Source organism: Myripristis murdjan, chromosome 16, assembly GCF_902150065.1.
Source record: "Myripristis murdjan chromosome 16, fMyrMur1.1, whole genome shotgun sequence".
Lineage (NCBI taxonomy): Eukaryota > Metazoa > Chordata > Actinopteri > Holocentriformes > Holocentridae > Myripristis > Myripristis murdjan.
In genome coordinates, this window is record NC_043995.1 from 33,774,067 (window position 1) to 33,799,066 (window position 25,000).

At 46.5% G+C, this 25,000-nt stretch overlaps 1 protein-coding gene across 1 annotated transcript in view; it reads left to right on the top strand.

Annotated features, from left to right (window-relative positions):
• Window positions 1-8,157: 8,157 nt before the first annotated feature.
• Window positions 8,158-25,000, top strand: part of cpne4a (copine IVa) — a 45,376-nt gene continuing 28,533 nt past the window's right edge. Inside the window, exons 1-6 of the mRNA XM_030073212.1 lie at window positions 8,158-8,181; window positions 9,050-9,229; window positions 15,740-15,811; window positions 20,437-20,511; window positions 23,467-23,550; window positions 24,013-24,102. Of these exons, the coding sequence (XP_029929072.1) occupies window positions 8,158-8,181; window positions 9,050-9,229; window positions 15,740-15,811; window positions 20,437-20,511; window positions 23,467-23,550; window positions 24,013-24,102 (525 nt within the window). The remainder of the gene's footprint in view (window positions 8,182-9,049; window positions 9,230-15,739; window positions 15,812-20,436; window positions 20,512-23,466; window positions 23,551-24,012; window positions 24,103-25,000) is intronic.

The following is a 25,000-nucleotide window of genomic DNA, read 5'->3' on the forward strand; positions in this document are numbered from 1 at the left end:
ATTTACCTTTTACCTTTTACCATTTACCTTTTACCTTTTACCATTTACCTTTTACCATTTACCTTTTACCATTTACCTTTTACCTTTTACCTTTTACCTTTTACCATTTACCTTTTACCATTTACCTTTTACCATTTACCTTTTACCTTTTACCTTTTACCATTTACCATTTACCTTTTACCTTTTACCATTTACCTTTTACCATTTACCATTTACCTTTTACCTTTTACCATTTACCTTTTACCTTTTACCATTTACCTTTTACCTTTTACCATTTACCTTTTACCTTTTACCTTTTACCATTTACCTTTTACCTTTTACCTTTTACCATTTACCATTTACCTTTTACCTTTTACCTGAGTCGAGCTCGGGGCCGCTCGGGGCCAGGCGTTAGCTGGGGGCCTTTGTGTGTGATGTCACGTCGACCTCCACCACCAAATGATAAATTCACCAAACTCAGATTGAAACCAGGGAGTTTGCTTGTGGATAAATGTGTATGTTGGAAACACATTTTAGACGGAGGAGCACACTGATGTCACAGCAGGGAGGCAGGACGGGGCCACAGGGGCCCTTCAGGACACACCTTTACCTTCAGAGCAGAGCTGAGAGCTGCTGATGTTCGCTTTGGTTTTCCTGGAAACGTCATGTGATCACTTCTGATCGTCCACCAGACAGACGAGGGTGTCCACACCAAAGAAGAAGAGACTGAAGTGTTTGAAGCAGCTCATGTTTCCTGCGGGACGTCCCGTCTGTGTGCACGTCTGCAGGGAGACGCCCCGCTGCCCGGGACACGGACCTTTTTCATTTACTGAAATACTGTAGGTGATTTGTGATGATCCTCTGTGAGGAAACCAACCACCTGCTGACAGCTTCTCCGTGTCTGTGAGGACGCAGGCAGACGGGCCGCGGGGATTTCAAATTATTCAGACAAGAAAATCAATACATCAATCAATAAGTCAGTCACTGGGTTTACAGCATTTAAAGTTTGGATTGAGCCAGGCTGACTGCCTGTCTGTCTGTCTGTCTGTCTGCCTGTCTGTCCTTCTGTCTGTCTGTCTGTCTGCCTGTCTGTCTGTCTGCCTGTCTGTCTGTCTGTGACATCTCCAGGTGTGAGTGCATCACCAAAGTGGGCGGGGCTTCCAGCTCCCATCCGCTTCCTTTGTTTTGTTTGTCTGCAGTGAAAATGAGCAGCTGTTGTAAAATATTGATTATCAAACCATCAGCGAGGGAGGGGGCAGCAGGCTGCTGCTCTCCTGCAGCACATCTTCATCTTCATCATCTTCATCATCTTTATCATCATCTTCATCATCTTCATCTTCATCATCTTCATCTTCATCATCTTCATCATCTTTATCATCATCTTCATCATCTTCATCTTCATCATCTTCATCTTCATCATCTTCATCTTCATCTTCATCATCTTCATCATCATCATCTTCATCATCTTCATCTTCATCTTCATCTTCATCATCTTCATCATCATCACCTTCATCATCATCTTCATCATCTTCATCATCTTCATCTTCATCATCTTCATCTTCTGTCTGTGTGTGTGTTTGCTCTGACAGCTCAGATGGTAATGTATGCACTCTGACATTTAGGAGAATCTTTGATGAGAGCTGCCTGACAGAACACACACACACACACACGCACACGCACACGCACACGCACACGCACACGCACACGCACACGCACACCCACACACACACACACACACCCACACACACACACACACCCACACACACACACACACACACACACACACACACCTGTACTCAGATGGGCCCGGGGCAGGTGGGGCTTTCTCTTTCAAAACCATGGGGAAAGGTGAGGATGAAATTAGAGAAAAATATTAATGGAACATTAATAATTAATATAAAAATCTGCAAACAAAAATTACATGAAAATCACCAGAAGAAAAAGGAAAGAAAACCAAAAAATTGAAGGGAGTAATTTTGTCTAAAGCGCCAACATAGGCACAGCTCGCACTGGGTCAGAGGTACGCTGTGTGTGTGTGTGTGTGTGTGTGTGTGTGGCAGACCTGGTTTCTGTTGTCCCACTTCAGCAGCATTTATTTTTAGCCGACAGCCTTATTGGTGCAGCAGAACCTTAAAGGAAAAAAAAGTCAAGAAAAAACCAAAAACCACAAAATTTCCCCCACATGAGCAGAAACCCCCCCATCCCGGCCCCTCACTGACCTCCTCACAGTGACATGAGGGGCCTCCAGGGGCCCCAGAGTGTTTAGGGCCGGCCCCGCCCACACCTGTAACTGTAAAACTCAGCTGCGTCCACTTCATGTTCAGGTGTCTGAGTGGGACTTTTCTGCTGTGCAGCCTGAAGGCAGAAAGTGCCCGCTCAGCACTCCTGTCTGCAGTGCAGATTACAGCTGCTCGTATCTGAGCAGGGATTATTTTCACAGCTGATATCGATACAGATTATTTTGGTCCCGGGGCCGCAGACAGACGATATTTTGCGGCGGGATCAAATATCTGGAGGGAGAGAAATAAGGCTTATTCAGCATTTTGCTGCAAGTTTTCTCCTGTGGAAGATGAGACATTAAAGTGCCGTGGGAGTTTGGAGCCACGTGCGGCTGCAGCTGCTGCTGAGCTCAGCCTCACTTTATCCTGTGACTCTCAAACGCCTCCCAAACAGTTTGAAGTCAGACGAGCACATCAGGAAGCTCACATCACACTTTTTATCCACTGACACTGAACTTTCATCCTTTCCCTGTTTGGATGGTGCAGTTGGAGTGAGGCCGCCCGGCTCTGCTGCCTCATGTGGCTGCAGGGAGGAAGAGTTTGGTTCGTTCACTACACCTCCTCCGCTTTTCTGGTTGAAGCAGCCGCCTTATAATGTTCTGCTTCTCAACATTCAGAAACCACACAGCTGATGATTGGCTGTGGAAAGTAAAACATTTCCCACTTAGGGACTATTTTCCCTGGCGGAGGAGGAGGAGGAGGAGGAGGAGGAGGAGGAGGAGGAGGAGGAGGAGGAGGAGGAGGGAGCGTTTCAGTGTGAAAAAGTCCTGAAAAGCCAACAGTGCTGCTGCTTTTAGGAAAACTCATGTGGAGGACTTTATTGGACTGATGGAAAACTGGAGTGAAGAAAGTGTGAAGGCTCTGAAAGTTCATGTTCATATCGTAGTGGAATGAATGGAGGAAAGGGAGGAGGAGTGATGTGGCAGCTCTGAAAGCCCACTGCTCGCTCTGGGAGGAGAGCAGAGGAACGTGAAGGAGAGGAAACCCTGGACATGCAGAAAATCACTGGGATGGAGCTTCAGAAAATGGAAGTAAAAGTCTTGCTTCTTCTTTACACATCAGCTGTGAGTTTTCACACAACTCCCACAATCCTCCTCTCATTTTCATAAAGAAACGTTTGGTGAAGAATCTGCACTTCCTGCTCCTCTGCGGCTCCGAGCGGCTCCGAGCGGCTCCGAGCGGCTCCGAGCGGCTCTGCTGCTTTGTTCTGAGAGGCGGGCTGAATTCTCACAGGTCCAACAACAGAGCGCGTGCAGCGAACGCCTCGCCGCTGCACGGATTCCTCAAAAGTGTGTGCAGACATAAAAGAGGTGTGTGTGTGTGTGTGTGTGTGTGTGTGCTTTGCTGCAGATTAAGAAACACAAAGCAGAGGAGAGGCGATGAAGGGAAACTCCATGTTTTTGCAGCAGCACACACCACAGCTGAGGATTAAAACACACCTCCTCCCTCTTTTGTTTTTCCTCCTCCTTTTTTTTTTTTTCTTACATTTGATCATTTTTGTGTTTTTGTAACACATCTGCTGCAGCTCTGATGCTTTCTCCCATTGTTATCAGCATGTATCTGGTCTGTGTGTGTGTGTGTGTGTGTGTGTGTGTGTGTCACTGTGATAACATCAGTCACACACCACAGTTTCAGTTCCAGTTCCAGTTTCTGATCTAACACACAGCTCGTTACTCCTTTAACCTCGTTACTGTGTCACGCTGCCTTCATGTGATGTGGGAAATATGAGAATCACGGCAGATAGCACATGAACGCATCAACAGAGTGGTAAAATACAACAGGAAACTCTATTCAACTGTGTCTTTATCTATTTTATGCAACAATTCATACCTGTAGGACAATAATTCATATCTGTATATAGGATTACCTTTTACATAAGCTCAGTTTATCATTGTTGTATTTATTGTTGTAATATGGAATGTAATGCCTTTATTGTCACTGCATGCAGCTCGCACAACGAAATTTGGTGGCTTTTCAGTTAAAATGAAAAACTATACCCTTTCACCCCATGCGCACACACACACACACACACACACTCGAGCATTAACGTAAAAGTCGACCCGTTGAAACGTTGACATTATTAACTGACTTCTTCTAAATTTGCACATTGACCTACCTCTATGCACATTTTATACTCCAAGCACACGTTTTTTTCTGTTTTTTTTTGTTGCACATTGCTTTTTGCACACTGGCTTGTACTTAGATCTTATTCTGTTGTACTTAGATCTTATTCTTTATTTATTTATTTATTTTTTATCTTTTTTTTTATTTTATTTAATCTGTAATCTGTGGATACTGCTGAAAAACTGCGAATTTCCTGCAGGATGAATAAAGTATCTATCTATCTATCTGACGTCGACGCCCACCAGGGTCTGTCGAAAAGTCGGGAAACCAGTGATTTTTTGCGCTGTGTTTGGGCCTTTTCCACCACAGCACTGGAGTTAACAGTCCATTTGAGCTCCAGGAGTTTAAAGCTGGCCACCCTCCTCACCTCCTCTGCCCCTCCTTCCAGCGGCCGGAGCGCCTCCTGGTGTCGTCTGACGTCCATAACCAGCCCCTGTGATCCAGCCTTTCAAAGCACTTTGCTGAGATGGGCGTCAGTGCGACTGGCCTGTGGTCGCTCAGGGAGCTGATGCTGTTCTCCTTGGGTGCCAGGATGATGGTGGAGGTTCCCAGGCAGGCTGGTACAGGAGTGTGTGCCAGGGAGAGGTTAAAGATGTCGGGGAAAACCTCAGTCCCCGAGCTCCCTGCCCAGGATCCCACCTGGACCTGCACAGACTCGGTGGGTCCTGATGTGCTGGCTGTCCCGCCGCATGCGGGCTGTTTCCCTGCAGGTGCAGTGATCATCAGGCTGCTCCTGGTGTGCAGCTTTGGCTGACTTCATGCCGTTTGAGGCTGTGTCTGGCCGCTCTGCTCTTCTTTGTGGTTTCCTGTTTGGGGAAACACGGATGTGTTTGCTGATGGTCCCGGGTGGAAATCACACTCCAGTCTTTGCTCTGGAAGCAGTCCTGCTGTAAGGAGGATGAAGCCGGGAGTAGATGGCGATGAACGGGCTGCTGGATATGATGGTGGCAGGAAAGGCAGGTGGTGGGGGTGGCTGGGAGACGAGGCAGCTGTGGGTCCGGTGAGGCAGCCAGCAGGCAGGATTTGTGGAAAGGAGCACAGAGGAAATGACTGTGAATCCAACAGGTAGAAAAACACACCAACTACTAGGAGTTCTAGTCTTGAGAGGGTTTGGGCCCGGGGTGTGACCGGGTCTCAGAGAGGATCATCACACAGCTTTCCTGGACGGCTGACTGGATGATGAGCAGAGTCTCAGCTCGTCTGGTTTGTTGAGCCCTCAGCCTGGAGGCAGAGGTGGTGAGGCTTCCTCTTTAGCTGAGTCAGCACGCCGGCCCTGCCTCCTCGCGTTTTCCTTCGCTCTCTACGCCGCCTCGACGCCTCAACGGGATCCCGGTGACCCCGGCGCTCTGCTGATCTCCACTTGAGACAGACTGATGTGAAGTGCTGATGGAGCCGGGCTCCCAGCTCCCACAGCACCAAATCCAAACCAGCAGCAGAACCAGTTTGGCTCTCAGCCGCTCCCAGCCTGGGGCCTCTGGGGGCGCGGGGCCCGGCCATTAGTGCACATATTTTTACATAATGCACACACTCTTTTCACAACTATGCACATATTTCTACATAATATGTGCATACATCATGTGCATAATAATGCACATAACGCATGTACTTTTTTCATAAATTATTTGAATATGTATTTATTTATTATATTTATTTCTATATTTATGTATTTATTTATTTGTTTTTATTATATTTATTTCTATATTTATCTATATTCTATATTTTTCAGTTCAGTCATTTTACTTATGCTTATACTTTCATTCTTCTCCTGAGACTTTCCCCTCAGGAATCAATAAAGTTTTTCTGATTCTGATTCTGATTCTGATTTGTGATTGTGAACGTGTGAATTTAACCCTGCAGCTACAGATTTAAGGCCCAGTCCCTTCATTAGACTGACTTTCAGGACTTGAAGCTTTTAGCGTTTTAAATGAAATATTAAATTACATATTAATATTATTGGTAAACCTGACATGATGACAGGTCAATCAGGTGCACAGGTGGAGTTGGTCACATTTTCCCTTCTACAGGTCGGCCGTGTCGGGACGACCTGCAGAAGAAGAGCTCTGCGTGGTGGAGCTGATCCGTACGGGCCAAGCCGAGCGTCTGATTTAGGAATCAGAGGCTCTGGTTTGTGATTGGCTCTCTGAACCTGTGGCAGACCTGAGCCGTGTTCCTGTGCCTGCTGAGCTCAGCCTCTGAACAGAAGTGATGCTCAGCTCATAACTTACAGACTCGCTTTTATCCTCCCACTTTCAAGCATTTGGACTTTCTGCTGACTTTAGCCTCCACCTGTGTTTTATTCCTCTCATGTCTCTGAGCCTCACGGTGCTTTATGTTGCTTTAAATCCTTTTCATTTCTTCCCTGTTTTTTTTTTTTTTTTTTTTTTTTTGTCATGTGATCTTTTATTTCTCCTTTATATCTTGTGAAGGCATTTGCTTCCTTCAGATTGCGGCTGCTGTTTTTGTTTCCTGTAAGTCTTCCTAAAGCCCCGTGGGCGTGGAGCGGGGATCCGGGCCTGCAGATCCTCCTCTGGTGTGTTCGCTGTGACAGGGAGTCACTTTTAAAATGTTAGATCATTTAAAAACCATAAAGACGGGTTCAATTTAAACGTCTGTTATACCTGAGGTCAGTTTTTACACTAAACTGAGCTTCAATTTTGCACCAAAACTGATTTAAACTGTAATCCAGCAGTAACTTTCCAGTTTCTTCAGATTGCTCAGGCTTCATCTTTGAAACCACAGGCGTTTCTGTCCAGACGCAGACAAGGGGAGATTTTGCCAAATGTGACTCTGTTCTTTTTTTTTCCTGCACAAATGTTTTTGTTTCTTCTTCTGTGGTTTCTGTGGATAGTGTGTTACGTTCAGAGTGTGTGTGTGTGTGTGTGTGTGTGTGTGTGTGTGTGTGTTCTTTACATGTATGACCAAACTCTATTGCAAACTGCTGCTTTGTAGAAAGAAAAATCAAAAGTCATGTGTTTTTCATTTCTACTGTCAGTGTGTAGGTGCTGCTTCATGTTGCTTATTCTAATGATGGTGTGTGTGTGTGTGTGTGTGTGTGTGTGTGTGTGTACTGTGTTGGTGCAATGACGGAAGTTTTTAAAAGAGTTTTACATGAATTGTTTGCTTTTGCAGAGATGTGTAATGTCCCGTGGTTCGGTGTGTAGACTTTTGCAAAAACAGCCTCTGGGTTCAAAGATCTGTCAGCTCGGCGCGGCAGGTGGAGCGTCACAGGTTTGAGCCCAGCGTCCCGTTGCAGCGTCCTGTGGCCGGGTGCCGGCGGGCTCCGTCAGGCCGTCACACTGGTTGTATTTGACAAACTCCACAGCCAGTTCAAGTGTTCAAGTGTACAGCGAAAGGCTGGCCGGGCGGCACGGACGCTTTGCTGTGCAAAAGCTTCATATTTCCACTAAACTCAGATTTGTTCTGTATTTATTGCTGCTTAGCGCTGCAGCTCCCGGCTCGCTCTGCCTCCAGGGGAACAGAAGGTGTTTTATCGTCTTCTTTCTGCGCTCTGTTTCAGCGCTGCTCTGAAAACCCTGGCTGGCAGCATGAAGGACTAACAGCTTAAACGTCTGAAAACACGTTGAAGTGTTTCTGCTCAGCTTCAGCTGTCAGACGCCCGAGGAGCAGGCGGACGGTTTGGTGTGGAAATGTGATGCTTCCTCTGAAGTTTGTATTTCATCTGGTGACAGTTTGTTTTTTTTTCTCATGGGACTGAGCTTCCTGACTGTTCATCCTGTTGATGCTGAAGTGACGTCCGCTTATTTTCCTGTTTAAAATGTCGTGGATCTGTGGTCAGAGGGTCAGTCCAGTTGGTCCAGTTGAGCCTCCTGTGGTCAGAGGGTCAGTCCAGCTGGTCCTGACCAGTTGAGCCTCCTGTGGTCAGAGGGTCAGTCCAGTTGGTCCTGACCAGTTGAGCCTCCTGTGGTCAGAGGGTCAGTCCAGTTGGTCCTGACCAGTTGAGCCTCCTGTGGTCAGAGGGTCAGTCCAGCTCCATCAGTGTGAACCAACAACCTGATGCTGAGCAGATTCTCTTGTTTGTGTTTCTGCTTCTTCTTCTCTTCTTCCTCCTTGTTTCCAGCTTCAACCACTGATCCACTTTCTGGATTTGTTTGGTCTCAGAGCGAACAAATGTCCTCGCTCCACGACCACGGCAGCAGATTGAAACCACACACACACATCTGACACCTTCAGGAACCCAGAGCTGAGGAGAACATGTGATTTATCAAACTGACATTTACATGTTTTTATTGAACTTATTATAGCACAGGCTCATTATTTTAGGAATTATGCATGACTGATATTTCTTAAATGTCACGTACCCCTGCAGTACTCCAACCTACCTCTAGGGGGAGCTGTCTAGATGAGTAAATTTTAAAGTGTAATTGTGGATGCGACCAAGACACCAAACAGGAAGTGAGTCTGGTGAATCCAGAGGTGTTTTTGTGTTTGAATCCGGTTTCTGCGTCCACACGGCGGCCTGACGCCTGAACGTCCCGACTGAACGTTCTCACTTCTGATTCCAGGGAACGGATTTTATCTCAGAAACAGAAACACAGGGAACATTTTTCTCTTTAGAGGAACATTTATTGTGAAAAAGTGTCCTGGTTTGCCTCGTTTGGCTTGGTTTGTCCTGAGAACATGTGACCAGCTCCTGTGTGTCTCCGCAGGTGGACAGGACCGAGGTGATCCGCAGCTGCATCAACCCCACCTTCTCCAAGGTGTTCACGCTGGACTTTTACTTTGAAGAGGTGCAGCGTCTTCGCTTCGAGCTGTACGACATCAGCAGCAGCCACAACGGCCTGAAGGAGGCCGACTTCCTGGGATCAGTGGAGTGCACGCTGGGCCAGGTGAGTGCACGCTGGGCCAGGTGAGCGCAGGCTGGGCCAGGTGAGCGCACGCTGGGCCAGGTGAGTGCACGCTGGGCCAGGTGAGCGCACCCTGGGCCAGGTGAGCGCAGGCTGGGCCAGGTGAGTGCACGCTGGGCCAGGTGAGTGCACGCTGGGCCAGGTGAGTGCACGCTGGGCCAGGTGAGCGCACGCTGGGACAGGTGAGCGCATGCTGGGACAGGTGAGCGCACGCTGGGCCAGGTGAGTGCATGCTGGGCAGAGCTGAGGGAACATAGAGCTGAGGGAACATCGAGCTGAGGGAACATAGAACTGAGGGAACATAGAGCTGAGGGAACATCGAGCTGAGGGAACATCGAGCTGAGGGAACATAGAACTGAGGGAACATAGAGCTGTGGGAACATAGAGCTGTGGGAACATAGAGCTGAGGGAACATAGAACTGAGTGAACATAGAGCTGAGGGAACATAGAGCTGAGGGAACATAGAACTGAGGGAACATAGAGCTGAGGGAACATAGAACTGAGGGAACATAGAGCTGAGGGAACATAGAACTGTGGGAACATAGAGCTGAGGGAACATAGAACTGAGGGAACATAGAGCTGAGGGAACATAGAACTGAGGGAACATAGAGCTGAGGGAACATAGAACTGTGGGAACATAGAACTGAGGGAACATAGAACTGAGGGAACATAGAGCTGAGGGAACATAGAACTGTGGGAACATAGAGCTGAGGGAACATAGAACTGAGGGAACATAGAGCTGAGGGAACATAGAACTGTGGGAACATAGAGCTGAGGGAACATAGAACTGAGGGAACATAGAGCTGAGGGAACATAGAACTGTGGGAACATAGAACTGAGGGAACATAGAACTGAGGGAACATAGAGCTGAGGGAACATAGAACTGAGGGAACATAGAGCTGAGGGAACATAGAACTGAGGGAACAGAACTGAGGGAACAAAGAGCTGAGGGAACATAGAACAAAGGGAACATAGAGCTGGGGGAACACAGAACAGAGGCAACGTAGAGCTGGAGGAACATAGAGAACATATCCTTGGTTGAGAACCCCGGGCACATCGCCTCCTGGCTGCTGCAGAAGGTACTGCTGGGCGCTGTGAGTTAATGTGGCTTGAAATAAAATAATGTAAAATCAATATTTCATATAAGATGATGAATGTGTCGGGGAAGCAGCTGTGTGTGAGGCTCAGTCGGCCGGTTTCTCTGCGCATCAACACTTAATCAACAGGAAGCAGCGATGCAGCCTTTCATTTCTGTGAAGACAGAGCTGAGTGTTTGTTGCAGATGAACTCCGTGCAGATAAATCACAAAACTAATTTCAGTTTCAATAAACACAGAAGCCAAAAGATGTGACTGCACTCAGGCTTTGACCGATAAAAACTTTTATTTCTCAAGAAATTTAAGTTTAAGATCTTTGTCAAGATGTGACTGAGCAAAAAGGGGGAAAAAATGACGTGAAATAAATGTAATGGAAATTTAATGTAATTTTTTAAAATGTAAATGCGGCTTCTCTCTCCTCTCTGTCCTTCTGAGTTTTGCTGCATTGCTTCACCTCCGAGCTCCTCACCGCGACGGCGTAGTCAAACAACTGCAGAGAGAAAACATATGGAGCCGGGGAGGAGGGTAATATTCACAGAAAAACTTCTGAGATTAAAGTCGTAAATTTACAAGAAAAATCTTGAATATTTGTTGAAGTTGAGACTGAAGACTGAAGTCATAAATTTACAAGAAAAAATCACAAATTTATGAAAAAAAACCTCAAAAATTCTTGTTTTTCTCAGAAATGTACGACTTTAATCTCAGAAATAATCTGTTAATATTAGCCCTCCTCCTCCCCCGGCTTCATAATTTATTTTTTTCCCTACAGCGACACTAATCCGCCGTCGTACTTGACGTGCGTTCCCAGATTGCAGTTTGGCTGCTCGCGGTGTTGAGTCGGCTGAGCTGAGGCTGTGAGCCGTGAGGAAGCCGCCGCTCAGAAACACTCAGACTCACGGCTTCACTGGTTTCCTGTCTCACCTGAGCTGGAAGTTTCCACAGATTTTAATCTTCCTCTGTGGGTCTGAGCCCCTCCTGCCTCTCAGCGGCACAGCAGCCTCAGTGAGAGAACACCGTCTCTCTCCCCTGGTCACTGAAAACCTTTTTTTAATCCAGATGTGTGGTCTCTGTCAGACAGCAGCTCCCTGTCTGCCGTCTGCAGCTGGAAAATCGTCTCAGTGGAAGTGCAGCGCCGGAGTGGTGCACACATGGATGCAGAGCGAAGAAAGGCTCGACGGTAAACAGCCCAAAAGAAAAACATTGAAACGATGCCCGGGCAACAACCTGGGCAGTGATTTCCAACGTTTAGAGCCGAGAGTCTGCAGGCTTCCCGTCTGATCCACGTCTCCGTGAGCCGATTTGTCCGAGGACTCGCTTCCTGATCAGCGAGACGAACGTCACGCCCGGGACGGCCTCGCGGTCGCTGTCGGCGCCGTGCGGACAGGAAGCTCGGCCCGGGCTTTTCCCAGGAGAAACGAACTTCTCAGCCGAGCAGAGCGCCAACAGTGAGACATGGACCAGGATCAGACTGTAGCTCTGACTGATCTGATCCACAAAAAGCAGCAGCCGCCTGACCTCTGACCTCTGACCTCTGGCCGGTCGCCTCCTCACTCGGGCCTCTGAGGGTGGAGACGTGTTACTGACAGTTTGCTGTGTGAAAGGAGAAGAGTGTGGCACTTCCTCGTTGGCACAGGAAGTGGACACTGATAGGACAACATGAGCATACAGACGAGGCCGATGATGAAATCAGAGGAGAGCCAAAACGAGCAGATGAATTTAAAACGCCCCCCCCCCCCCCCCCCCCCCCCCACCCCCACCCCCTCCCCAAACCATCTGCTTGGTGAAACAGTGAATGAGCGGCGTCGGGCCAAACGCTGCCGCTCCTCCTGTGGGATGGGCTGAAGCGTGACTACAAAATAAAAGCACACCAGGACAGAAGGAGGAAAAAGGTTTGAGAGCCACTGGTTCATGCGGTTCCACGTCTCCGCCTCCTCCCGCGCTCTCATTGGCTGTCGCTCCTCGCCGGGGACGTCCCGGGACGGCCGGGTCAGGACGCCGGTCCCGGTGGCTCAGAGATAACGGTGTTTTAAAGTGAAGCTTCTCTGCCGGAGCAAAGCGCTGGACACCGTCTGTGGCTCAGGCTACCGTCTCCATGGAAACCAGCGGGACGCCCCTCCCCTCGCGAAGGCCGGCTGCCAGCCGCTGCAATATGTCTGATTTGTTATTTAAAACGGCTTTTTTGCCATGGCAGGTGGAAGCAGGCGTGTTTGAAGTCCCGGTCCAGTCTGTCCTCAAACCCGTCCAGCACGTCTTCTACCAAACACACAGCAGAAGTCTCAGTCTGTCCCCTTAATGAAAATATGAGACAATAAATAAACGTCTCCGTCTCTCCAACAGCGTTTGGGCTGCCAGACACGTCTTAAAGGAATATTCCAGCGTTTTGGTCAAACCCCACTTTGCTCTGGTCCCCAGACCGGGACCAGATGTTGGACACCGCGTTCACCTCTGTAGCATTTCCTGTTAGCTCTTTTATGATTGACAGGTCGTCTACAGGCTCAGCAGATCAGATGAAGCTTGGCTGCTAAAAGTTGCATGTTGGGTAATTTGAGTAATTAGCATAATGAACTAATTAATCACCACCAACTGGAAATGGCTGTAATTTTGCCTCAAGTGAACTCTGTTAGCATCAAAGTGCAGCTGAGAGCAGGGCGGCCGGTCAGGAGCTGCTCGGCCTCCTGGAGACGAGACGTGATGAAAACCTGAAGTTAGCGCCGGCGTGGAGTGGGTCTGCGAGCAGCGGCCCGACGCGCCGGCTAAAGGCAAAGGCGTCAGCTGAGCGCCGTCGTGGATCTGCCACCGACTGTTTTTTTTTTTTTTAATCTGCAGGATGAAACTGTTTGGACGGAGGGAGAGGAGGGAGCGAGGAAGACGGCCAAGTCTGTAATGAAGTGATCAGCCCTGATGGCGGCCGCCGGGCCGGGCCGAGGCGGGCGGTGCTGGCGAGCGGCGGCAGAGCGCCGAAAGCCTCGGCCGCCCTCCTTCCTTCCTGCCGTCCTCCCTCCCCGCGCTCCTCGTCTCGGCCGGTGCCAGCGGCGGCTCGGCTCGGCTGCCAGCTCGGAGGAGCCAGATGGCCGGAGGAGCCGGAGGAGCCGGAGGAGCCGGAGGAGCCGGAGGAGCCGGAGTCAGCGCCGGAGTCTGGCTCGACATGACACAGCCTGAGCGGGAAACCGACGCCCACTCCGAGAAAGTGATGAAACAAAAAAAACTGCACTTTTCAAAAGAAAGCAGGACGAGAAGTTTCACTCCACTTCCTTTTGTCTAATTAGTGTTTCTCCCCCTCACGCTCACGTCGCAGGCTCTGTGGAAATGAGATTCTCTAATGTTTACACATTTTTACTGTTTTTGTGAGCGGCTGTCCCAGCTGACAGGCGCCCGGCCGCCTCCTCCTCACGCGGCTCGGACGGTGTGTCCCACAGCGTGTCCCACAGCGTGTCCCACAGCGTGTCCCACGGCGTGTCCCACGGCGTGTCGGACGGCGTGTTGAACGGCGTGTCCCACAGCGTGTCCCACAGCGTGTCCCACGGCGTGTCGGACGGCGTGTTCAACGGCGTGTCCCACAGCGTGTCCCACGGCGTGTCCCACGACGTGTCGAACGGCGTGTTGGACAGCGTGTGGAGGAACAAACTCCATCCTCTCTGAGATACCGACCTATCAAACACACAGACGAGCGGCGTGAATAAAAACATGAGACGCTCTGGGCTCTGATCTGCTGACTCCTCGCCGACCAAACGATCCATCAGATAATCAGAAAATCTCACTGATCGATGAGTCGACAGTGAACAGACTCACCGTGGACTGAAACACTCAGAGGGTTCAGGTGAACGAGCAGCTTCGTCTGCGCTGCAGCCTCTCTCTCTGTGTGTGTGTGTGTGTGTGTGTGTGTGTGTGTGTGGACAGATGCTGTGTGATCTCAGCAGGCCGGAGGCGCCCCGCTCAGCCCTCAGCATTACGTTTCTCCTTCTCTGCCGCTGCTTTCCATTTTTCATTTTCTCCCCGACGACACGCCGCCTGATGTAACGCGCTGCAAGCGGCGCCGCCGTCACGCCGCCGCACGGAGAACACGATTCAGTCGGGCTTTAAAGGTCAGCCGGGAGCCGACCCGGGACGCGTCGTGTTCCCCTGCCAGCAGCCGCAAAGGCTTTTTTAATCAGGCGACTCCTTTCTTCTGGCTTTGATGGGTTTGTTTTGAAGAATCATTTTAAATTATTTTTCTGTTTCGAGGTATTATTTTTATGACAGCATGTTTGGGCCACTGTGGGGAAAAAAATGACACAGCAGGTGAAGCGGGGTAATATACTGAGAAAAAATAAAATTGAAAAAACGTAACTTTAACTTTAACTAAAAAAACATTTATTTTTTATTTATTTATTTATTTTTTTTTTGGTGAAGGATCAGCGGCACACGGCGGGCGGTTCAGAGCTCCTCTTCGAACACGGCGCCGTGGGTTTGACTCTTTAATGTTGACTCGTTTTGTTTAAACGACTAAACGAGTGTTAAAAAGTCGTTCTCCTGTAAAGTCCGGCTCAGTGTCATGTGACCTGCAGCAGGTCAGGTCAAACCGCCTTGTGCTGCGTTCAGGTGCTCCTCGTCACCTCGGAAACACGTGCTGCCTCCCAGGTTATGTGTGTGTGTGTGTGTGTGTGTGTAGTTTTTGTTATAGAATTTGAATTTGAATTTATTATAGGATAGCCCCTTGAGATGAAACATCTCATTTGCAAGGGGGTCCCAAAAAAAAAAGACAACAAAACACAGACACAAAACACATGATACATTACAATACATACAAACATATAACAATACAAACAAAAAAATACAGACTTCTTGCTCACCCACACACACACACACACAACCCCTGCCCACATCATGCTAAAATACAGAGTAAACACACACACAAAAAAAATAATAATAGTAATAATAAATAAATAGATAACCAAAGTAGAGATTAAGGGGGCAAAGTAAATAAATAAGGTGATTAGAAACATGAACATGGTGTTTTGAGGTGGGAGTGCAGTGATAACCTAAAGCAATGAAAAGAGGTGATAGAGCGTAAAAAGGGGGGAGGTCATTCCACTAAAATGCTCTTTTACCGACATCTTTAGAAACTCTGGGGACAAAGAAAAATGGACAGTTTGTATGTCTGAGTGGATATGGAGAGTTATATGGTGTCATTAGACTGTTCAGATATGAAGGACAGATTTCTGTCTTGCTTTGGGTTGAAGCCAGTTCAAAGAATCAAACATAAAACAATGATGAGTTCTAGTTCTATAGTTCCTTAAACACTCCTGTAGCGTGTGTGTGTTGACCTGCACATACGTATGCACCTGTGAATTTAATCAGAATGTGTGTGTGTGTGTGTGTGTGTGTGTGTGTGTGTGTGTGTTATCTGGCCCTGACAGATTGTGTCTCAGAGGAAACTGTCCAAAGCTCTGCTCAGACCAGGAGGCACCGTGGGCAAAGCCATTATCACGGTAAGACTCTCTCTCTCTCTCTCTCTCTCTCTCTCTCTCTCTCTCTCTCCCTCCTGTGTGTCTCTCTCTCTCTCTCTCTCTCTCTCTCTCTCTCTCTCCATGCCTCTCTTCCCTCTGTTTCATCCCTTCATTCTCATGTATTCAGTTCATTCTGATGTACACAAAACAAACACCCACACTCAAATCACATTTTTTAACACCTTTTTTTATTCTTTATTCTTTATTCTTTATTCTTTATTGTTTGGTCGCTCGTCTTCCTCCGGGCTCCACGCAAAAACAGCAACAATAAGAACAAGCAGTAATTAAAATGACACTGTATTAATAACACAGAAAGACAAATAACGAGCCAAATGTAAGGATCAGTAAGTAAAATAACTTGACAAAGACAGAAATGAAAAACAAAATTAAATCCTAAATCCTGAATCAGACCAACCTTCCATGGGTGAGGAGGAACAACTCGACTTTCTCTTTTCCTTCGTCTCCTCGGCGCTGTCAGTTCCTCGACCTCCTGCAGGACCCTGAACTCCTCGCCACACTTTGTCCTGCAGGTTTTTTTTCCCCATCAGCTGATAACTGTGCTGAGGCTGGACTCGGCCTCATGGCTCTAATCCTCTCAGCCGGAGGGAAATATTTGGCCGGGGGATTTTCCCGTCGGCCGGCGCCGGTGAGCCGTCCACCGCTCGATGCTCGATGCCGTGAAAATCCTTTTTTTTTTTTGCCTTTCGGTGGAATTTGAGCTCTTTCCCCTCTGTGAGAGGATGAGGCGCTGCTGGATGGGATTTGGGTTTGGCTCGGGGATTTTCTGACAACTGGACTTTTTGAGCAGAAGAGCGGCTTCTGAAGGCGGCGAGCTTCCTCAGAGCGTTTTCTGGAGATGATTCGGTGTTTAGCTGCGGGCCGCCCTGCAGCGCCACACGCTGATGCTGCTGCTCACCTGCACAGACTAAAGGTCAAAGGTCAGCAGGTCTGTGGAGCCCCTGCTGCAGCGGCAGTGGCAGGGCGCCCCCTTCAGGCCAGCGCATGGTGGATGCAGGAGTCCTGCTTTAGTCGGAGCTGCTCACTGAGTGTCACTGACATTCATCTTTGAACAGTTTGTATATTTGGTAATTCACTCTGAAAGCCTTGACGGTGACAGAGGAACAGTAATGTGAGTGTGTGTGAAGCGGCTTCCTCAGGAACAGATCAGCTGTCGTCGTGGTGATCTCTGTCAGAGCGAGGATGAAAACACTGTGAACAAACTCAGCTGATCAAAGTCCTGCAGCTCCAGGAGCCTCTGCTTTGTGCTCGCTTTCAGTTTTTACTCAAATGTGATGTGAAGTTTTTTTTGGACCTGTCTCTTTGTATGACGGGCTTTTGTCTTTTTGACGAGAGGTTTTTTTGTTTCTCCTCTGTTTTCCCAGAGGGCCGCACTGCAGAGCCGGATGAGCGGGTTAGCGCGGTGCGTCGGGTCTAAGGAGTTCGCTGCGGCACGAAGGCGGCTGTCTTTTGAGCCGCCTTCATCGCCAAAATTAAAATTGGCTTTTTCTCCTGTTTGCTTCAGGTGATGCGTCTGTTAACCCTTTAAATCTGACACTGAATCTCATCCACAACACAGCAGATTAATAATCCACCGCAGCTCCGTCCCACTCTGAGGGAGATTATGATGCTCGCTCCTTATTGGCTGCCAATTTCATTTGACGCTGCAGGTAATAAATCACTGGTAAAAAAAATTTAAGTCTATCACACAGAGGCTAATATTATATCAGTTCCATTGATATGGATCCTTCCTTACGGGACAGTTTAGTGTTTCATTCACAGAAAGGGTTAGGGTTAGGGTTTTTGGCCACAGGAATATCGTAGCTCTCCATGATGACGGTCTGTGAAGCAGGCAGCAGAAGAGTCACATGACCAAATGGGGCTTTTAATGTGAAGGCACTCAGACCCATACGCAAATCTGATATACGACCATATATGAACATATATTTTTAATAATGGGACACATAAGTTCACATATTTGGACATATATTTCAGGATATGTGTGCAAATATGTGGCGTAAATATTTGGTCTCTGACATAAGGTAACATATACACTACTCACAAAAAGTTAGGGATATTTGGCTTTCGGGTGAAATTTACGGAAAATATAAAAAGTTCATGCTACAGTGATATTATATCATGAAAGTAGGGCATTTAAGTAGAAGCATGCACTGGTGATTTCCTCATCTCAAACAATTTCTTGAAACAAAAGCCAACAACAGTGGTGGGTATACCACAACAAAAAATGTCAGGGTCAATAACTTGTCATGTGACCTTGAGCATCAATTACAGCTTGACAACGACGTCTCATGCTGTTCACAAGTCGACTTATTGTCTGCTGAGGCATGGCATCCCACTCTTCTTGAAGGGCGGCCCTCAGGACATTGAGGTTCTGGGGTACAGAGCTCCGAGCCTCTACACGGCCACTCAGCTGATCCCATAGGTTTTCTATGGGATTCAGGTCTGAGAAAGTGCAGGCCACTCCATCTGAGGTACCCCAGTCTCCAGCAGCCGTTCCCTAATGATACGACCTCGATGAGCTGGAGCATCAAACACCTGATGTGAATTTTGCCGTTAAACTCCTTGTTAGAGAACAGCAACTTGTGCAAAAAGTACTGAAACACTGAACAGTTGGACATGTGCATTCAAAAGTTTACAGAAGGTCACATTAAGTTCACCTGGAAAGGTTAGAATGCATTTTAGGTTCATCCTGAAATTTCACCCGAAAGCCGAATATCCCTAACTTTTTGTGAGTAGTGTATGTGCATATACTGGATTACATTATTTATTTTCCACATATATTAAGAACTTTATGTGTGAATATGTAGCAGATGTATTTGTTTTGCACATATATGATGCAATTATGTATACATACATGCATTGTATATTTGGATCATACACCAACTCTCCCGATTCATTCGGGAGACTCCTGATTTTTATCTCCCACAATGCTCCCAGTCAGTAATCTCTCCTGCTAGTCTCCTGATTTTACAGTGAAGGAAACAGGTCAGATTGTGGGGGGTATCTGTCGCAGTATCTGGCAACCCTGGCCTGCCTGCAGCCGGTGACGTCACTCAGTCACTCACTAAGCAGCGCTGATACTGCCGCTCAGTTCAGCGTTCAGACAGACGAGATGGATAGAGAAAGAGAGACAATTTTCACTCCACATGCATAAATTCAGGATAAAGTAGTAGGAAAACTAGTTTTGCTTTGAAAAATGTAAATACAAAAGCAAAGTAGCTTCAACTTTTTAAACTGTGACCCTTAACGAGGCAGGAGTGCCAGCTCTCTCCCCCATAGACTCCCATTATATCTGGAACCCACCAGCTGGGGAGAGAGGGAGAAACACACACCTTTTCAACTCGCCGAATCTCAGGGATTTTTGGGAGTTTGAAAATAATTTGACACAGTTTGAAAGCCCAAAGCCTTGCCTTTCTCATGATATCTTATATTTTCTGCTTGGACTTACTGTCATTGAAATAAAAGCATTTGTTTGACCACTAGTTTTAGGTGATTTTTCACAGAAGCAGCACTGTCACTCATGCTGTGTGCTTCATAGAGCCTCATTTCTGGCTCCGCCCACACAAGCCCGGTGGTACAGTGGATAGTGTCTCTGCCTGCCATGCAGGAGACCAGGGTTCAACTCCCCGCCTGGGCAAGAGCAACAACACTACACAACCCACAAACAGCATAGGGCTGGCAGTTTATCACATGTCCACGCAGTCACAAGGGTAGCAAGCACATTCAAAGAAAAAAAAATCTCCCTATTTTTCACAACCCAATGTTGGCAAGTATGATTTGGATCCTTAATATGGTTAACAGTATATGACTAAATCATATATTAACATTTATGCAATAGAAATATATTTGCCATATATGTGGATATCTGGAAAAATATATGGAACATATTTGAAAGTGGCCATTTTTGCTATATTTTAAAATATATTTGTCATATATGCCTATATAATTATCATATATGTATGAGACATACATGGACATATATACTTAATATGTAGTTTACATATATGGCCGTATATCAGATTTGCATATGGGGAGCAGCACCACCACAAAACACTGACCGGCTGCCAGAGAAACCACACCGCTGTGCTTAAAGCAATACAAAACCAAACAAGATCAAAATAAAATAAAATCACAAAAAATCAGTCTGCATGAGAACACAGCAGAATGATGAAAAAGATCAGAGCAAAATATAAAATAAATAAAATAAATGAAACATGAAGCTCATCAGAAACAGCCACATGACGTTTGATTGGTCTGAAACTGAGATTTCAAATCCAGCCAATAGGATGAGAGGGTGTGTTCACTGCCACTGAGGAGACACAATGTGTGTGTGTGTGTGTGTGTGTGTGTATGTGTGTGTGTGTGGGTGTGTGGGTGCATGAGATGAAAGTGTGTGTGTGTTTGATGTGAAAAGCTGTTTTCTTGTTGAACTAACGAGTGTGTCCTGTTTTCATAATGAGAGCCGAGGCCTCCACTGCACACACACACACACACACACACACACACACAATATGTGTATGCCATATATGACTCACAGCAGTGTTTTTCTGTGTGTGTGTGTGTGTGTGTGTGTGTGTGTGTGTGTCCAGATCACAGCTGAGGAGCTAACAGGGAACGATGACTACATTGAGCTGTCCTTCAGCGCCAGGAAACTCGATGACAAGGTAAAGTGTGTGTGTGTGTGTGTGTGTGTGTGTGTGTGTGTGTGTGTGTTCTGCTCTTTTTACACCTCTGGTCTATTTTTGCTGGAGCCGCTTTCGTCTGTGAAGCGTGGAAATACTATTTGAGTCAGGAGCCTCTCAGTCAGACAGCTGTCGTCCTGCCCTGTGCGATAGGTGATGCTCGGTGGTGTGTGTGTGTGTGTGTGTGTGTGTGTGTGTGTGTGTGTGTGTGTGTGTGTGTGTGTGCGTGTGTGTTTTGTGGGACCTCCCTGCTCCGTTTCCAGCAGGGTCCCTTGACCTCTGACCTCCAGCTGTGTGAATGAAAGTGGGTTCTCTGGGCAGCCACGGCTCTCCCCTTTGCAGACACGCCCACCTTCTGCTTCCCATGCACACACACACACACACACACACACACACACACACACACACACACACACACTGCCTGAGTTATTCTCTGTTTAAACGCTGTGGAGCAGCGTGAGCTCTGCAGCTGGTTTCTGAGTGTTTGCTTTCACATGCATGTGCAGGTGAGCAGAAACACTCCTGACTCTGTGTGTGTGTGTGTGTGTGTGTGTGTGTGTGTGTGTGTGTGTGTGTGTGTGTGTGTTTACAGATACCAGCATGCACATCGTCTTTGTCTTCTTTCTGATTCGTGCTTCAGATCTCCTGACAGATCAGAAGCTCAGAGCTGAAGGATCAGGTCTGCTGCTGTGCTGCCTGTGTGTGTGTGTGTGTGTGTGTGTGTGTGTGTGTGTGTGTGTGTGTGTGTCTGACACAGTGTGACATGTTGTTTGATTCCCAGCGTGACTCGACACATCAGGTTTGTCTGACAGATGAAGCTGAAGTGTGTGTGTGTGTGTGTGTTGGAGACGCAGCGTGAGGACATCAGGCTGTCCGTCCTGTCTGATGTTTATTACGCGGCATAAACTAGATCCAGTGTTCTGCTCCGCCCTGCAGCTCTGAGAGTTTAAAAACCTTCAGAAACCCAAACTGAACCAGCAGAACCAGGTCTGATCCAGGTCTGATCCAGTCTGATCCAGTCTGATCCAGGTCTGATCCAGTCTGATCCAGGTCTGATCCAGTCTGATCCAGTCTGGTCCAGGTCTGATCCAGGTCTGATCCAGGTCTGATCCAGGTCTGGTCCGCTTCACCGCAGCAGGCTCACAACACCACGGCATTATTATATTATATTATATTATATTATATTATATTATATTGCTGCACAGACGCCAAGTGTCGCTGCTGCACAGTGACTTCACTACTGTTATAACATCATAATGTGACCTCAGTGTGCTGATAATGTTGTGTTGTTATAACATCATAATGTGACCTCAGTGTGCTGATAATGTTGTGTTGTTATAACATCATAATGTGACCTCAGTGTGATGATAATATTGTGTTGTTATGACATCATAATGTGACCTCAGTGTGCTGATAATATTGTGTTGTTATGACATCATAATGTGACCTCAGTGTGATGATAATATTGTGTTGTTATAACATCATAATGTGACCTCAGTGTGATGATAATATTGTGTTGTTATAATATCATAATGTGACCTCAGTGTGCTGATAATATTGTGTTGTTATAATATCATAATGTGACCTCAGTGCTGATAATATTGTGTTGTTATAACATCATAATGTGACCTCAGTGCTGATAATATTGTGTTATAACATCATAATGTGACCTCAGTGCTGATAATATTGTGTTATAACATCATAATGTGACCTCAGTGCTGATAATATTGTGTTGTTATAACATCATAATGTGACCTCAGTGTGCTGATAATGTTGTGTTGTTATAACATCATAATGTGACCTCAGTGTGATGATAATATTGTGTTGTTATAATATCATAATGTGACCTCAGTGTGCTGATAATATTGTGTTGTTATAACATCATAATGTGACCTCAGTGTGCTGATAATATTGTGTTGTTATGACATCATAATGTGACCTCAGTGCTGATAATATTGTGTTGTTATAACATCATAATGTGACCTCTGTGCTGATAATATTGTGTTGTTATAATATCATAATGTGACCTCAGTGCCGATAATATTGTGTTGTTATAACATCATAATGTGACCTCTGTGCTGATAATATTGTGTTGTTATAATATCATAATGTGACCTCAGTGTGCCGATAATATTGTGTTGTTATAATCTCATACTTCAGCTGGTTTCCATCTTCAGACCTGTGAGAAATATTAAAAGATCAAAGTGATGACGGTGCGATGTGTTGGAGGGTGACTCAGCTCCAAAGTCAGATCTTCTGTGTCGACTCACACAGGGAGACTCTTTACATAAGCTCAGTTTACAAATAGAAATTGAAACAGAAATAGAAAACGCTTTATTGTCTATCTTTTGCGTGCAGAAGGCAGAAATGCGTCTTTGACTTGAAAACAAAAAACACATTTACATTTCTTGTATCTGCATTTATTGTTGCAATATTTCCGTACACAATTAACCCTATAAAGCCATTTGTATCATTTATGATACATGTTATCAATAACAAATTCCATTTTCAGTTTAATCAATACTTGACCAAAATACTGTTGTATACCTTTGGCACTTCAAGTACATATCATATATGATACAACAGAAAAATCATACATATTTTTTTTTTTTTTTTTTTTTACCTTTTGTTATAGGACTAAATAAAGGGTTCAGTTTCAAAAAATTGGAATTTTCTGCCAATTCTTTCATAGTTCAGGCTTTATAGGGTTAACATATTTTATCTTGTTGTTTTTACAAAACACAGACTTTTCAACTTCTTAGTTCTTTTTTTCTGTTTCTTATAATTTCACTTATGCTTATAATAATAAAAAAAATCCCTCAGGAATCACTGCATACAGAATCATAAGCCATATCAAATCTCTCTCACTGCGTGTGTGTGTGTGTGTGTGTATGTGTGTGTGTGTGTGTGTGTGTGTGTGTGTGTGTGTGTGTTCAGGACTTCTTCAGTAAATCAGACCCGTTCCTGGAGATCTACAGGTTAAATGACGACGCCACACTGCAGCTTGTCCACAGAACAGAGGTACCACACACACACACACACACACACACACTGGCATCATGATCCACACTCAGGATGTGTGTGTGTGTGTGTGTGTGTGTGTGTGTGTGTGTGTGTGAATGCTTCCTCAGCTGCAGCCCGGTGTGAAAAATGTGGGAACAAAGAAGCCGATGTTTGATGTGAGGAGATTTGGGGTGTGTGTGTGTGTGTGTGTGTGTGTGTGTGTGTGTGTGTGAGTGAATGGTTATGCGTGTGTGGATTTGAAAAGCTGAAAAACCATTAAAGTGATGTTGATATTCACAAATGTACCATAAAATGTTTTAATAATTGATGGACACACACTGTTCTGCTTGTTTAAGAGTTTTGTGCCTTTGAGGCTTTTAAATACATTTATAAGTGTTGGATTTCTCAGTTCCAGCACACACACACACACACACGCGCACACACACACCCTCACACCCCTCCTCTCTCTCTCTCTGTCAGACTGTTATGAATAATCTGAATCCGGTCTGGAAAACCTTCAAGGTTTCTCTCAACTCGCTGTGCAGCGGAGACCAGGAGCGCAAACTGCAGGTACACACACACACACACACACACACACACACACACACACACACACACAAACACACACACACACACACACACACACACACTGGGGCTCAGGGCCCAGTCTTTGGAGGTGGAACAGATTGGTGTGATTTCCTCCAGAGACACGAGGAGGACGACCAGCAACTCATCAGAATAAAAGACTGAAAAAAAAAGGAATTAATGAAAAAGAATGAAAGGAAAATAATAAACCAAAACAAACAATGACCTGAAATCAAGCAACAAAAAAATCTAAAAAATCTGAAAAGCTGCAGGTGAACCTCCCCAAACCCTCAGCCGTGTGTTTTAGATGATATTATTAAATATTATTTTTTATTATTCTTTTTGTTATTATTATATGCATAGGCTACACACACACACACACACACACACACACACACTCACACATATGTGTTTTAACACATGAAGACACCTTTCCAAGAGATGCAGCTGTCGCCATGGCAACAGCCGCCTCCCTCCTCAGAGTGAGTGACAGATGTTGCTGCTGTGACCCTCCAAGCCTCGACCCGCGGCCCCGCCCGGCCCCAGGGCCGCAGGCTGCACCCCACTCAGCGCACACGTGCGTGTGTGTGTGTGTGTGTGTGTGTGAGTGTGTGTGTGCGTGAGTGTGTGTGTGTGTGTCTGCTGACATTAATCGCAGAAGAGGAGCCCTGCTATTCTCCCAGCATGCACTGCGCTCAGCGGCTGGACGTCGCCTCCTGATTGGTCAGTTCTCAGCAGCTCGATCTGACCGAGCGATCTGATTGGATGTCAGGCTCTGTGACGTTCTGCAGGGTTCTGACATCATGACCACGGCGTGTTTCCAGAGGCCGACTCCTTCCTTTGGAGTTCAGTTATGAACGCTGACAGACCATTTAAACATTTC